Below are 16,282 nucleotides of genomic sequence, written 5' to 3' on the forward strand. Positions count from 1 at the left end.
AGACAGGATTTCTCTGTATAGCACTGGCTGTTCTGGAACTCACTCTGTAGACCAAGCTGGCCTCAAACTCAGAAATCCACCTGCTTCTGCCTCCCAAGCGCTGGGATTAAAGGCGTGCGCCAACACCGCCTGGCTGGAACTTTCTGTGTAGGGCAGGATGGCACTAAACACACAGGGATCCAATGCCTCTACCTCACAAATGCTTGGATTAAAGACATTTAGCAGCATGCTCTCTTTTTTTCTTTTTAAAGATTTTATTTGTAATTATGTGTATGTGGGTATAGTGTGGATACTGGCAGAGGCCAGAGGAGAGTGTCAGATTTCCCAGAACTGGAGTTACAGGTAGTTGTGAGCCACCAGAAATGTGTGCTAGGAACCTAACTCAAGTTCTCAAGAAGAGCAAGCAGCACATGTGGTATATGTGGTGGCGCACGCCTTTAATCTCAGTGCTTGAGAGGCAGAAGTATTCAGATCTCTTGTGAGTTTGAAGCCAGTCTGGTCTACATATTGAGTTCTGGGGCAGCCAGGGATATAGAGAGACTCTGCTCCCTTAACCCAGCAAAGAAGAGCATTATATGCTCTTAAACACTGAGCCATTTCTGCAGCACACTTAGGGTCTGATCACAGGAGTCCCAGAGTTCTACAGAAACTATACACTTTTAAACCAAGGTTTACAAACCAGATACCTATAGGGGTTGGACAAGTTCAAGAATGTCATTGTTTATCCAGAGGTGACAACTACTATTCAGCTCCAGTTAATAATTACCAAGTAAATGGCCATCCAGTATTTCCAGATCTGTCCTGTCTCAGAAGTTAACTATTGACCCCTGAGTTCAGAGCCAGCCTGATAAGATAATGAGCTTCAGGACACCTTGGAACACAGAGACACAGTCTCCAAAACCCAAACAACCCAGCCAGCGGGAGAGATGGTGCACTGGCTAAGGACTCTGGCTATTCTTCCAGAGGACCTGGGTTTGCTTATACAGCTCACAATTGTAACCCCTGTTCCAGAGTATCTCATGCCCTCTCCTGTCCTCTGTGGGTACTAGGCACAAATGTAGTTTCCAGACTTACATACAGTCCAAACAATACAAACAAAATAAGTACCAAAAAATTAGCACAGGTTTTTATATGAACATTGCTGTGCTTCCAAGTACTACCAAGAAGTTAAAAAAATGAAACTCAAAAAAAAAAAAAAAGTCATTTAAAAAAAAATGAAACTCTGCAAACCAACCAATTAATTATGTTGCCTGGTTGAAGAATGTCAGTAGCTTATAAGATCTGCTCTAATGTCTCTTGCTCTAAGGCTTTTAAAGAAAGTATGGGGTCACAACCTCAATAACCTAACACTGCCTATCACTAAGGGTCACTCCTAGTCAGCAGTCTGGAGGTAAAATGGACTAGTAGTCATGGCTCTAATAAAATCTGGGCTTCATGTGGAGTTTCAGAAGGCTCTGCCTCCTCTCCTTATTATACATCCAATCTAATACACTGCACACTCTAGCAATCAAAATATACTGTGCAAAGACAGTAAGAAATTCGATAAACTAAGCATGGTGGCACACATCTGTATTCCCAGCACTCAAGATGTCAAGGCAAGAGGAGTCTAAGTTTGAGGCTATATTTTTCAAGCCCTGATTCAAAAACTACAAACAAACCAAGCAAACAAACAAAAAGGAATCAAGTGAACAGTGCCCGCTTACCTAAACTCTGACAATCCCTCTGCAGTGCCAAAATCTGCCTCAAAAGAGAACTGACCGAACCCTCTGTACGGAACCAGTCATACAGCCCCACTTACCTCTATCTGAAAAGTCAACCACCTGTTCCGTTTCAGAGCCAGATGAGCGAGTCTGCCGAAGAGGGTACTTTTTTGGAGTCACTGGCGTGGGCTGATGCTGACTACGGGTCACTCTTCTGGTAGAATAGGCAGGCTCCTCAGTGCCAAAAGATGGCAAATTTCGAACAGGGCTAGAATCTAATCCCGGTTTTAAAAGAGCATAAAATAAAGAAAAGAAGAAAACACATTTTATATCCATTCACACAATAATCAGAATACAGTTTCTTCTATTTCACAAACCCCCCCAAAATCCTTAGATTATATCCATGTCACTAAATAATGCATGCTAAGGGACAGTGGAACAATATCCTAACAGTGGTACAGGATGGCTCGCTTAGGATCTGGAGTAAAGACGGAGCTCCACTTGATTCCACTTCACTATAGCAACGATCTATGGCATCTTATGCAAGTTAATGTCTAATGTCTCTAAGCTTGCTTCTTATCCATGAGAAAGAAAAATACTTACTTTAGTATGGGGAAAACAAACAAACAAACAGATGAAAGACAGTAGTAGTATATTCCTCACACTTATTGTGGAAAAGTTCCTGTTTTTTTTTTTTTTTTTCCAAAACAGAATCTGAGTGTAGCACTGGAACTCACCAGTGATCCACCCGTCTGTCTCCTGAGTTGCTAGGACTAAAGGCATATATGCCTTACCACCCAGCTGGATAAGACTTCTTTATTAGCTACATATTCCAATATTAGCTACATGCCTGTTTCTTCCCTTGCTATAGCCCATCATAGTACAGACGTCCTAAAATTAAAAAATAGTGTGTTTGGGAGAAAGTTGCTTATTCTTTCAGACTACCCTTATACTCTTATGGATTTACCGATGGTGTGAGCCATTATGTGGGTGCTGGGAGTCAAATCCAGGTTCTTTGCAAAAACATCTAAGTGCTCTTAACTGCTGAGCCATCTCTCTAGCTCCTTAAGTTCTTCCCATAGAGAAACCTCTTCTAAAACCTTCATAGAACCCTCACATCTCCAGCCTGATGCATCTTAAAGGAAATAAACTCAAAGCTAAAGCTGAAGAGTATTTTAAATGACAACAACCTATGACAATGTCTAAGCTGAAATTGTCAAACTGTCAAGAGAGGTCAGGGCCAGGGCCCTAGGACTGTATAGTTCCAGGGGCTCTTTTCACAAGTCTGTCTACATTTCACACTAGGAGGACGGCCTTACCATGTGACTGATATTCCCAAAATTAATGTAGATCAGTGGCCATGAAATAAAATAACTAGAGACCCCCAAGTTCATGTGTCTAGCTGTTTTGAATATCCATCACCTTTAGGGCATAGCAAATTGCAGTGTCTAAGAACCATTATGACTCTTGTATGTATGACTCCTGCCAAAAATATTTTGCTCATCTTAAATATGTAAAATCCTACTGGACTCCTCCAGACTGTTCTAGGAGACCTTCCCACAAGAATGTGGTTGCTCCACCTATGGGCTTCCATAGGATTTGTTAACAAAACACTTTTATTCATTTGTGTGTGTATACACATGTATGTATGTGTACTTATATACACAAATATATACATATACATATTTATACCTATCTATAAACACACACACACAATTACTTTTTTGGTTATTTTTTTTTTTGAGAGCCAGAGTCTCAGTACATAGCTCTGGCTAGCCTTGAACTCTCTATGTAGACTAGGTTGGCTTTGAATTCAAAGATCTGCATGCCTCTGCTTCCGAAGTACTGAGACTAAAGTTGTGCAGACTGACAACCGCCTTTGTGCATTAGCTGAAAAACCTTTCTTCCACGCTGAATAAATCTAGGAGGAGCAAAAGGCTACCTCTCTCTACAGAAGCCCAAGTGACTAAGTACACTAGAGCCTTCCATGTACTTACAATCACAAGCCTTCTGTTTATTTTCCTACTAAAGCAACATTCTGAGTATTTATTCAAACAGTTATTCTACCAAATGTGACTATATTCTAGAATTAAAAGTACCTTTAGAAGCATTAAGCTCACTGACACACTCAAAAAGCAGTTTAACTCTTAAGCCACTTTTATAGTGATAACATTTCCATTTTATCGTTTTATGACGCTTATCTATAATACCATCCAGTTTTAAAACACCTGTATCTCACATTTATGCAAGCCATTGTCTATAAAAGAACATGGTATCTGACAGAAACCACTTTGAAGACTGGGTATTTCAACACCTGCCTTATACTTCAACCATCTACATCAGTGGTTTTCAACCTGTAGGTCTCGACCTCTTTGTAGGTGGGGCATCAAATAACCCTTTCACAGGGGCCAAATATCTGAGATATCCTGCATATCAGATATTTATGATGCATACTTAAATAAAATTATGGTTATGAAGTAACAAAGGTTATTTAATGAGGAGCTGGAGAAATGGCTCAGCAGTGAAGTCTGCTCTTCTAGAGGTCCTGAGTTCAATTCCCAGCAACCACATCATGGCTCACAACCATCTGTAATGGGATCCGATGCCCTCTTCTGGCCTATAGGCATACACATAGACAAAAGCTGTACACACAATAAATAAATCTTTAAAAAAATATAATTTAATGGTTGGGGGGTCACTATAACATGAAGAAACTATTAAAGACTCACAGTGTTGGAAAGCTGAGAACCACTGCTCTACATCAAGCTCAAGGTCTAGTCTCACTATGAATCAGCACAACAAAATGTCTACTGTGAGGAATAGTCAGGAGAAAAAAGAAAAAAATGTTTACCTTGAGAGCTCTGGCTTAGCCTGGCTGAAGAGCGGGTGACTCGGGCAGATCGGCGCGATGTGCCATCACTCTCTGAACTGTCTGTATGCTCGAGATCTGTAGAAAAATCGGAATCTTCGGTTCCATCTGAACTACTGCCTGCATTTCTCTGTAATACCATAGATCCAGACATTAGCACAAAGCATTTACTGTGGTTTTCTATTAACACTGGAAGTAAAATGAACCACGATGTTCAAGTACCAAGTTCCAACATAAAAAAAGACACCCCCCCTTCGAGCCTTTCCCCTCCCAGTGCGCAGAGGCACTGTCCATCCTTTCAGACACGCTAGCGGAATAACCTACAGCCAAACCACCTGTACTCAACAGACGGAGGGAGAGAAGTAATTCTTACTGCATTATCACTAATCTGAAACAATTCGGGCTAATTCACTAGAACTCTCATAAATTAGAAATAAAAGCACCCAGCCCAACAACAAAAAACAAAACACCCAAATCAAAATGGTCTGGCTAGTAAAAATAAATAAATAAATAAAAATAAAAGAGAAGAGAAAAAGCACGGTCCAGTAGCTAACAGCACAGGCTGCTCTAGCAATTGCCAGCACCCACTTGGTAGCTCACAACGGAAGCCTTAACTCCAGCTCCAGAGGGAGCCAATGCCTCCAGCCTCCTCAGGCACCTGTACTCATGTATATCCGTACATATATACAGATATTTAAAAATAATGTAACTAAATCTTTAAAAAAAAAAAAAAGAAAGAGTCCAAGATAGTATATAAAATGTTAACATTAGTTCCCATTTAACTTTGGGGTAAATTTTATTCAAATTCTCCATTAACAACAACAAAAAATTCACATTAGCTGGGCATGGTGGTGGTGCACGCCTTTAATCCTAGCAGAGGTAAGAACATCTCTGTGAGTTCCAGGCCAGCCAGAGCTACATATAGAAACCTTGACTCAAAAAAAAAAAAAAAAAAAAAAAAAAAAAAAAAAGTTTCAAAATATGTTCTTGGGCTGAAGATGGTTCACTGGTTAAGAGTACTTGCTGTTCTTCCAGAGGTCCTGGGTTCAATTCCCAACTCTCATGGCAGCTCACAACTGCCTGAAGCTCCAGTTCTAGGAGTGCTAATACGCTTGCTCTTCTGGCCTCTAGCAGTAACCTAGCTATATATGTGGTAGTCTATATACACGTATACCCACACACATATATATTATACATGTAATATATTAAAATAAAACATGTTTTCGGTTTTTTTGGATTATTTTTTTTCCTGGTCTTTCGACAAAGGGTTTCTCTGTGTATCCCTGGCTGTCCTGGAACTCACTCTGTAGACCAGGCTGGCCTCGAACTCAGATATCCGCCTGCCTCTGCCTCCCAAGTGCTGGGATTAAAGGCATGGGCCACCATTGCATGGCAAAATGAAACATGTTATAGTCTCTAACTCTAATCCCAAAAGAAATTAACCAGAAAAAGATAAATTATTTTCTGAGCCATCAGTCCTTGAAGTTTCTCCACATGGATATATAAGTGCTGGAAAGGAATTTATATTAAAAACTAAATAGGTATTCAAACCAGGCTTTTTAAAAATTAGATTTATTTTACTCTATATGTATGACAGTTTTGCTTGTATGTCACATAAATGCCCTCAGAGGTCAAGGAAGGTTGTCAAATCACCTGGAACTGGAGTTACAAATGGCTGTGAGCCAGCATGTGAGTCCTCTGGAGGAGCAGTGAGCACTCTCAACAGCTGAACAATCTCTGCAGCCCCACCAGTCAGGTTCTTAGAAACCCACGCCACACCCTAGGCAAAACTGTCAGCCTCCTGAGTAGTCATGAAGATTACTTTTATCAATTAAGTATTTGCACTTGCCCTTTTCTAAGGTGGAAAAAGGAGTATCTGCTGAAATCACAACTCCTCAAACTCAGGAAAAGGCAGAGGGACGGAATAAGGGTTGAACTTGGAGCGTCAAGGTACTAACCACACCCAACTGAGCTATAGCCTAGTTCCAGGTCCCAACTCTTCATTCAAAGAATAAGCTCCCTCGGGCCAAATATGTTTGGAGTTACTAGATTCTTAGGAAGAACACGTATATCCTGTGACTAACAACCCACACTAAAAACATATTTCTATAGCAAACAGAAATTTAGTATCACACTAAATGAGGCATATAAAAAAATACTAAATAACCTAAGGATAGTTTAGGACAGATTTGCCATCAAACAAATTACTAACATATTTACATTTGGGTTTTGTTGTTGTTTTTGAGATAGGTTCTTGCTATTGAGCTCAGGCTGGCCTGAAATTTATTATATAACCTAGGTTTGCCTTAAGCTCATGATGAGCCTTCTGCCTCAGCCACCAGGGTGCGAGAACTACAGGTGTGTACCACCATACCCTGCAAGAATTTACATTTTCTGCTTCTTTTTGAGACAGGACCTCCCAACATATGGACCATGTGTACCTCAAACTACAGAGATTCACCTCCCAAGCGCTAAAATCAAAGGCTTGTACCATAGCATTCAGTAAGAATTGACATTTTCCATTTTTCCATTTGGAAACTGCTGAAGGGAGATTAGACCATTCCAACAAACCAGTATGTCTCTTGCATTTGGTGTGCCTGGATATAAATACTACCTGGTCATTGAAAGAAACATTAATGTAAATATTTAACTTGGAAAGCTTCCATGAAGAGATCTCTGCGGAAATATGAATACCAACCGTCTATCCATCCAAATATGTCATTCAAAATCTGACCACAAGTAAGTAGAGCCACATAATGTCACTAAAATAAAAGGCGAACTTTAGGGTCATCTCAGCCTAAGACCCAGATACCCGTCGATGACCTATCAACTCTGCCTGGCTTAACCCTGAAAGTCGGCTCTTATTTATTTCCCACGTTAACTGCTTTCTTACAGGGCATACAATTTCAAGCAGAGACTGTACTGTGGCGATAACCCTTTAAACCAGTGATCACACATAATTTTCCGAATCCCTAGCAACTACCACGAAGCATTAGCACTGCTCTTTGCATTTCACAACTGAACATTTGGGACAAATGTCATACAGTTCGACAAACGTTTACTGACCAGGAAATGTCAAACTGAACAAATACGTGGAAGACGTCGTCTAAGACGCAACAGGCCTGCGAGCTATCCCTCGGGCGTGGGCGCTGGTTTTCTAGTCACCCATCCTCGGCTTTGTTGTACCCCCCAACCTAGAAAGGGAAATGGTCTTCCCAAGTCGCCTCTACACCTATCGCCGTCTCTATCCGGGAGGGCGGGGCGTCGGCCGACCCAATCCAGGCCTGGCTAAGCCGCACCAGCCACAAGAACTGACTGGGAGGCTGGGCCAATAAAGAGAAGGGAAAGCATTCGCCACAGCCAGTCGGAGAGCGCCGGGGCCAGACTCAGACACCGCCCACGCACGCGGGGAGGTGACCGTTGGGCCCAAACAGGCGGCGTCACCATCCAATCAATATGCTCCCAGACATTTCCGCGACCAATTAACAAGAACGCCTCCGATCCGGGAAAGCAGAGGGCGGGAATAGTTACAGGCATAGGCCGAGGCCAGGGTCGGGCCCACATTTTTCTGTCTGGTACCAAGAGGAGACAGGGTTAGGTTCGGGGGAGCAGAAAGTTGGAACCCAAGCACGGAGAGGCGTGGCCAACCGTGTCACGTTGCTCAATCGACTCCCCTTAGAAACTCGCCATCCCTTCTCTGCCATTTCTCACCTTCCTTCGCGGCATTGCTGGCGGCTGCAGCCCGACGGTTCCGATTCGGGCGGCGGCAGCACCAGCAGGAACGGGGGCTCCGGCGGGCTCCGTGGCGGCCTCTGTAGCTGTCCCAAACCCTGCGGACGATCCCAAGTGCCTCCTGCCTCTCAGCGTCTCGAGCCTTCTGCGCAAGCGCCGCGGGCTGGAAGCGCCTTTTCCTTCACTTCCGGCTGAGGCTTGCGTCACCTGACCTTTAGGCCAGTGAGGATTCTGGGAAGTTCGAAACTTTTAAAGTGAGGCTAGTCAGCGCCATTTTGGAATTGGGCAGGAGACGACACCAGTTGTGAAACCTTGGACTAGACGTTTTTTTAGTCAGGTGTGCGGCACCCTTTGTGGGATTAGGTAGCCATGATTGTTTGGGGCAGAAACCTGGCAGTTGAAGGTAACCGTTTTCATCTTTACATTGGGCAAGCTCTCCCTTCCTCGTCGTTTTAATTTGCGGCGTGGAGGGAGGAAAACCCCAGAATCCATCAGGTTGTCGATCTTTAACTCTTTCGTTTCCTAGTCGGTCAAAGGATGTTTCCGTTTATCCTGTAAACTCAGAACTGGCAAGAGGTATTTTGCTCAAGGAATTGTTGTAAGAGCTACTCTGTGTTCCAGAGTGGTGTGAATGGGGCTTGAATAAAGGATTGACAGGGTTATTGTCGGTCTTGAAGTGGGGTAGAGGAGACATTGTCCTTGCGTTAAGAGAACAAGTAAGTTACGTCCACGTTACAGGATGATGCAGAGCCATTCTCAGAATGCCATAGCGCCAAAGAATTCCCAATTTATCTCTGCTGTGAAACGCCCCCAGCTTATCAGTACTCTGCTTTGGTTTAAGAGCTCTGGGTGGCCCGGAGAGGAGCCGAGGACGTGATCTGAATAGGAGGGTGCTGTACCAAAAGTCGGAGAAGTGTTGAGCCCCATTCAGCCCATGTGACCTGTGTAGCACAAATGCAGGAGCCAAGAACTGAGTAGAGAGAGAAATAGTATTTTGAATGACACGGTAAAGGGAATGATATTTAAGTAATAATAAAAGGGCATAAGAAGGAGAAATTAAGACTGGAAGAAGAGCTATATGAAAAGCCTGGAACCAGGCGGGGCGGTGCATGTTTTTTGAAGGGGGCAGTTCCAAACCATGAGCTTAATTAAGGCCAGCCTGGTCTACATAGCGAATTCCAGGCTAGATCCTGTCTCGAAAAAGAAAAGTCTGGAAAGTGGTTTGCAGGCCTTGAAGTTTTAACCTCAGAAGACTTGAAAGAGAACCAAGGTGGACCACGAGTGACTTGCTGAGATCAAAGCAACCTTAGTTATTGTTGGTATTCTGTCTAAACTCCACCCCCACAGTTCCTGGCAGCAGCCAAGACAGGATTCTGGTTCCAGATTTATTTGTGTGTCTGATGCGCGTGCACTCAAGACCAGGTGAGTGCTCAGAGGATAACTTTGGGGAGTAGATTCCTAAAAATCCACCTTCACGGTGTCTCTGGGATCAAACTCGGGTCACCACGCTTGCTTGAAAGAGCAAGTGCTTTTATCCCCTGAGCCCCCACAGGCCCCTATCAGAATTTCAATCTGAGGCTTGCTAACTTGGAGAGAAGCTTTAAAAACAGAATACAAACCTGATTGATATGCTAAACAGAGGACTCTTCCGATTTAAAGAAGTTCCTGACCCTTAGCCCACACTCCTTGGGGTGGGGGTGGGGAACAGCCTAAGCTATTGTTGACACCCGAGCTTTTGGTGTTTTGCTTTTAGTACTTAGAGTAAATACCTTTTGACAATCTAAGTGAGTTGATTTGCACATAAAAACTTGCTTGAAGAAAAAAACAAAAAACGGCTCAGATATTTTCCTTTGTATTATTCCAAGCTATCAAAGTTCTTGTGTTCCTGGGGTTACTCTGGAACGTTCTAACCCCCTAACTAGTGATAACAGCCTCTTATATTTGAATGATATCCCTTTAAGTTGACTTGTAGTGACACATGTCTGTCCTCCCAGTCCTTGAAGCAGGAGGCAGGAGATTCAGTTTAAGGTTTTCAGCTACATGATTCTAGGTCAGCCCAGGCTGGATGCATATTCCAACCCACTGTACTTTTTCTATCTTCAGAAAGTCTTTCCTAATCTACTGTTTGTAAGGTAGTAAAGCATGGTGACATATTATTTTTCAGAGACTACTATATATTCTCAGACATTGGTTAGATATTTTCCCAGCTCCATTTCCCAGCCAAAAGGCATATAATTCCTATTCATATCATTACCAGGTTTACTAGTATTGAGTATAAGGCTTTGATGGCAGATGTAGATTTGGATCAGCTCTGTCATTTTTTCTCTCTGTGTTGCTCTTGGACGAGTTTTTAAATTGACCTGAGTTGTCTCATCTTGAAGTGTGCGTGCTAATGACCAGCTTACTAAGTGGTTGGATGGAATAAAGGAAATGAGTGTTTTGAAATATTCAGCAAGTTCCTGAGATAGAATAAGTGTTCGGTGTATGGCTTTTTTTGTTGTTGTTTGTAGTCTTTCTAATCATGACTATAACATCCTTCTGTTTGGTATTTTCCTGTGGTATCAGTGGTCTCCTCTATCCATCTATTTAGCTCACTTCAGCTTTAGAAACCCAGCAATTACACAGACATCGTGTCATACCAAGATGGAGAAAACAGCATTTCCCTTAGTGGAGCTATGAGTCCAGTCATTCTAAAATGCTGTGGACTGTTAAAAATAGCAGGACAGGAGGGTCCAGTGGAACAGAGAGGCAGGTGGAGCATGTCTTCTGGAAAGTGTAGGAAAAGATAAGAGAGGTGAATGAAAAATGGAATTTAATAGGATAACATAGAAAATAGGGGCTTTCCATGCAAAGAGTACAGCATGTTCAGAAGTTGAGGTATGGAGCAAGCATCCTGTCTAGGGTAACTTACTTGGCAAAGGGGAGTGAAATGGTTGCCAAAATGGTGCTGGGAACCAGTTCCTGCAGAGCCTTCTGTACCTGAGTTGGGAGACTGGATTGGAGGGGCTATGCTGGTACTGAAGTACTTTAAGCAGAGAAATCCATGATCAGACTTGCATTTTAGAGATTTACTTCTGGCAGCTTTTAGAGGAAGGATCAGAGTAGCAGGGAGGAAGCCCAAAGTAGGTTGGTTCAAATGCTGCTGCAATCTGAGCCAAAGACGAGGGATAACTGAAGTGGACTGGGATGTCTACTGAAGTGCCTTTGTAGACTGTTTTTACTTGTATCTGTGTCTCGTCTCCTCTGGTACATTTCTGAGTGCCCCCCAAAATAAAAAGTTCCTCAGTTTCAAGGACTGGAGAGATGGCTCATTGGTTAAGAGCACAGGTTACTCCTCCAGAAGACAAGGGTTCAATTCCCAGCACCCACATGGCAGCTCACAACTGGAACTCCAGTTCCAGGGGATCTGACACACAGACATATATGCAGGCAAAACACCAACGCACATTTTTTAAAAAACAACTTCCTCGGTTTCCTTTAAAATACATCAAAAAAAAAAAAAAAGAGGGGTACTACGTCATACTAGGTAATGAGGAAGGACAGCATGCAAGCAAAGGACAGGGGCCCTGGAAGGGGGTCTAAGGCTAATTTTTTCCTAGTTTTAACTCTGCCATAGTTTTTCTTTTCTTTTTTCTTTTCAGTGGATAAGAAAATAAAAAAACTGTAGCTGATAGTGAGCACGATAAACTCTAAGCCAAGTTCCCTTGCTTCAGAATAGCTATTCTAACCATATGGGAGCTCACTGAGCTCCAGATAAAGCTTGAGACACAGCAAGTGTTTAAGCAGCTACCATAATCTAGCTGTATGATGTTTTATTTGTGAGTTCATTACAATAAAGTGATTTTATTCAAAGAAATCCAGCCGGGCAGTAGTGGCACATGCCTTTAATCCCAGCACTTGGGAGGCAGAGGCAGACGGATTTCTGAGTTCGAGGCCAGCCTGGTCTACAGAGTGAGTTCCAGGACAGCCGGGGCTACACAGAGAAACCCTGTCTGTAAAAGAACAAAACAAAACAAAAAAAGAAATCCAAAGATAAAAAAGAAAAGTTCCTTTGCCAGTAAAATGATAGGTACTATATTTCAAATACAAGTGTAATTGTTCATTGTTCTAAGGCCTGCTTCAAAGGCCTTAGAGTTCCTGAAAGCTGGGAGCTCTGTCTGGCTTGTCACGCTGTCTGCAGCTTCTTTCATTCTTGTGCTTCGCATGTGAAGAACTCAGTAAATGGGAGAGTACCAAATTAAATGTTCCTGACCCCAGGGCCAGGTGTTGACTCAGCTAGGAAAGACTTCCAAAGAACGACCTCCTCTTTTCTCTGACCAGGCACATATCCTGCAAAGACATTCCCTCTGTGTGCAGATACTGTCTTGTAAAGTGAGATAAGCTGGCCTGGACCTTTTTAAGACAATGCGGTGGTAACTAGGCCCATCTCATCCATAACTTCCAGCTAAAAGTATTGACGTATCTATCCTCTATCTCTTTGGGAGAACCTCAGCGGTTGCTGATGTCCTACAAATTCATATTAAAATCCTTTTCTTTACGTCTGCCTTAACAAAAGAGTCAGAGGGCTGGGTGGTGGTAGCACATGCCTTTAATCCCAGCTCTTGGAAGGCAGAGGCAGGTAAATCACTGTAAGTTCAAGGGCCACCTGGTCTATAGAGTGGGTTCCAGGAAAGAAAAACCCTGTCTCAAAATAATAAAAGCAAAACAAACAAACAAAACAATAGTCAGTCTGGCTTGGGAGAGCATACCTTTAATGCTAGCAATCTCAAAGCATGGGAAGCTCAGATCACTGCAAATTTAAGGCCAGCCTGATCTACATAGTTCCAGTTTTCCCGAAATTGGGTTGGGGTGGGAAGGGATAAGTGATGTAGCTCACACCTTTAATACCAGCATTGGAGAAGCAGAAGCAAGCAGGTCTCTCTGTAAATTGGAGGCCAGCCTTATAGGCACAGAGTTCCAGGTCAGAGAGAGCTACAAAGATGGTCTCAACAACAACAAACAAAAACCAAAAACACAAAAATAAGAGTCTCTGGTGGGCCTGCCTTTCTTTTCCCCTGCTGGATATGGCCTGGAGCTTCTCTTAATGTTCTGGCCAATGGTTCCTGTGTCTTCCTTAGCCCCCACCCTCAGCCCACCCTGGGGGAAGTTATTGGCTAGATTCCAGCAGGCGCCAACACAGCTTCCCACCTCCTGCAGCTGGGGTTATAAATAACCACCGAAGCTAAACAGTCAAATAACCACATTTTGAAAATTGCTTTAAAAAAAAAAAGTCATTATGCCGCTGTGGTAGCAGTTGCTCTCTCCCATCCTTCATCCCCCTCTTTTCTTCCACTTAATCTATCTTCCTTCCCTGATCCAAGCCCTCCAGGGAAGTCTACGGGAGCACAAAGCTGTCCTATGATGAAGACATCCTTTTCCATATTTGACGGGCTCAGGGCCCTCCAGGGCTGTAGTTATAGTTACATGATGTTGTTACGGCAGCAGAGGCCTCAGGGCAACATATGTTCCTCAGTGTAATTGGGTTTTCTCTAGCAGACTGTCTCTCCTTGAGTCCTCCATGCCCAAATTCACTTATCAAGAAGACTGGGGAATTGCCATTATGAATGGCCCTTCATTCCTATCATTTTTATTATTATTTTTTTTTGGGGGGGGGGGTTCCAGGAAAACCAAATTCCTTTTCATACTTCAAAGTGGAGTGTACATAGTGAGCATGGATCGAGACTTTCAGATGGTGGGCGTTTTCATTTCTTCACCAAATATTTACCAAGCATCTGGTATACGGCAGGCATTGGGCTGGAAGCTGAGCGAACTCAGCTCATCAACTTGGGACACCTGCCTACAGGAAGGGCCTGTGGAGCGTGACCTTGACCTGCCTGCAGTCCCCTCTGCCTTTCAGAAATTATTTACCCAGTATAACACAAGACAAGATGGTGAGGAAAGTGATGTTTCCTAAAGTGTACTGCTGTTGTAAAGCTACACATTCACACACAATCACACACACACACACACACACTTTAAAGGACACTATGATTTCTTTTTTATAAATTTTAAAAAAGGTTTTATGTTTATGAATACTTTGCCTATGTGTATGTATGAACGCCATGTTCGTGCCTGGTCCTCTCTGAGGTCAGATCCTCTGAAACTGGGGTTACAGATGGTTTGTGAGCCACTGTGTGGACGCAAGGGATTAAACCCAGGCTCTCTGGGAGAGCAGCCAGTGAGTGCTCTTACTGAGCCATCTCTCCAGCTCCTGGTCGATGTAGCAGGGCCAAACCCACAGTGAGCAGTGTCACGCATGGGCAGGTAGTCATAAGCTGTGTGGACAAGGTGGCTGGAGGAGCAAACACTGTGGCCAGCCCCTACTTCAGTTCCTGCCTTGGCTTCCCTAGATGATGAACTGTGTGACCTGTAAGCCAGATAAACCTTTTCCTTCCCCAAATTGTGTTTAATATTGGTGTTTTACCACAGCAACAAAGAAGCAAATGAGAACACTGATCATCTTCTATGTGTTGCGGTCTTCAAATTGAAGCTGCAGCTTCCATGTTATATTGCACTATGGTTCTCCTGCATAATGTGTCTACATTTCCCTAGTGTTAAGGGTCTTTTGTGTCAGAACATTGCAGCGTCTGCTTGCTCCTTTGGCTTCCTCCTGCTTTTATTTCTGCCTCAAAGATGTTCTTTATTTCTTCCCTCAAAGAGTTGTGTATAGTCACCTGCTCATAGTCTAGTGTGAGAGTACCAATCTAAGATAGCACCAGAATTAAAATGTTAAACTATAGCTCAAAAAAAAAATCTATTTATTTGCTTAGTGAGGTAGGGCCTCTTGTAGCCCAGGCCAATCTCAAACTCAACTACTTCCCAAGTGATGGAATTACAAGCATGAGCCACCACACCTATTGTTCCGCTATGCTGGGAATCAGATTCGGCTCTTTGCATGTGATGGGCAAACACTTTCTACCAACTGAGCCTCATCTCCAGCCCCTCAAATGCACTTTTGTTTTGTTTCTTAAGATGATGGCACCGTAGTCCCTCCGACCCCCCACCTGTGTGTGTGTGTGTGTGTGTGTGTGTGTGTGTATTTCGTTTTGTGAAATTCTATTCATTTCAAACTCTCTAATGGACTTTTGATTTTTAAGTTTGAATGAGGAATAGAGATTTCGGGTGGGGTGGTTTCTATCTGAGCCACGTTCATTTACAGAGGCTTTGTTATTAAGAAGATGGGATAGCCGGGCGGTGGTGGCGCATGCCTTTAGTCCCAGCACTTGGGAGGCAGAGGAGGGCGGATTTCTGAGTTTGAGGCCAGCCTGGTCTACAGAGTGAGTTCCAGGACAGCTGGGGCTACACAGAGAAACCCTATCTCGAAAAACCAAAAAAAAAAAAAAAAAAAAAGTTGATTTGCTTCATGACTATTTTTCTAGTACTGTTTGCTCTGTCTCTCTGTGTAGCTTCCCAGTCACACCACTGGTGACCTGCTGAGTGTACATGATGTAGATGAAGAGTGAAACTGAACAGAAAGCCTATGTAAAGTTCATGGACGCAGGGAGGCAGGTTCTATCTCACCCCACACAGGATTGAGGCTTCACCTTAAACGCTGTGGTCACAGCTGGGGACTTATCTCGGTGATGGAGTGTTTGCCTGGCATGTGTGAGGTGCGATCCCCAGGACTGGGGAAAAAAACTATACTCCTCTTACCACTTCGAGAACCATGAAGATGTTTCTATTGACATTATTTTCTTGGTGACCTGAAAGAACCTTTTAAAAAATAAAAAAAAGAAGCAGCAGCTGAGTCCAGTTAACCTCAAGGAGATTAAACAACAACAACAACAAAAAAACCCTAAAGTATAAGCATGTTGTATAGACTCTTAATCCCAGCATTTGGGAGGCAGAGGCAGGCGGATCTCTGTGAATTGCGAGGCTAGCCTGGTTTATGTACAGTTTTAAGACAGCCAGGACTACAGAGAGAAACCCTGTCTCAGTAAAT

General features: G+C 43.2%; 2 protein-coding genes across 4 annotated transcripts in view; one reads left to right on the forward strand and one right to left on the reverse strand.

Annotated features, from left to right (window-relative positions):
* Nucleotides 1–8,488, reverse strand: part of Kat7 (lysine acetyltransferase 7) — a 36,930-nt gene extending 28,442 nt beyond the window's left edge. For both annotated transcript variants that reach the window (XM_031354306.1, XM_031354305.1), the window contains exons 1-3: nucleotides 8,281–8,488; nucleotides 4,552–4,699; nucleotides 1,799–1,975 (exon numbers count right to left, since the gene is read on the reverse strand). In XM_031354306.1, the coding sequence (XP_031210166.1) occupies nucleotides 1,799–1,975; nucleotides 4,552–4,699; nucleotides 8,281–8,295 (340 nt within the window). In that variant the 5' untranslated portion in view covers nucleotides 8,296–8,488. The remainder of the gene's footprint in view (nucleotides 1–1,798; nucleotides 1,976–4,551; nucleotides 4,700–8,280) is intronic.
* An 82-nt stretch (nucleotides 8,489–8,570) lies between these two features.
* Fam117a (family with sequence similarity 117 member A) overlaps nucleotides 8,571–16,282 on the forward strand; it is a 71,798-nt gene continuing 64,086 nt past the window's right edge. Inside the window, exons 1-2 of one of the 2 annotated variants that reach the window (XM_031354308.1) lie at nucleotides 8,571–8,704; nucleotides 9,649–9,723. In XM_031354308.1, the coding sequence (XP_031210168.1) occupies nucleotides 8,671–8,704; nucleotides 9,649–9,723 (109 nt within the window). In that variant the 5' untranslated portion in view covers nucleotides 8,571–8,670. Of the gene's footprint in view, nucleotides 8,705–8,751; nucleotides 8,878–9,648; nucleotides 9,724–16,282 lie in introns of those variants that run through there. The other variant, XM_031354310.1, reaches the window with a different exon arrangement.

The sequence above is a fragment of the Mastomys coucha genome, unplaced genomic scaffold, assembly GCF_008632895.1.
Source record: "Mastomys coucha isolate ucsf_1 unplaced genomic scaffold, UCSF_Mcou_1 pScaffold5, whole genome shotgun sequence".
Taxonomy (NCBI): domain Eukaryota; kingdom Metazoa; phylum Chordata; class Mammalia; order Rodentia; family Muridae; genus Mastomys; species Mastomys coucha.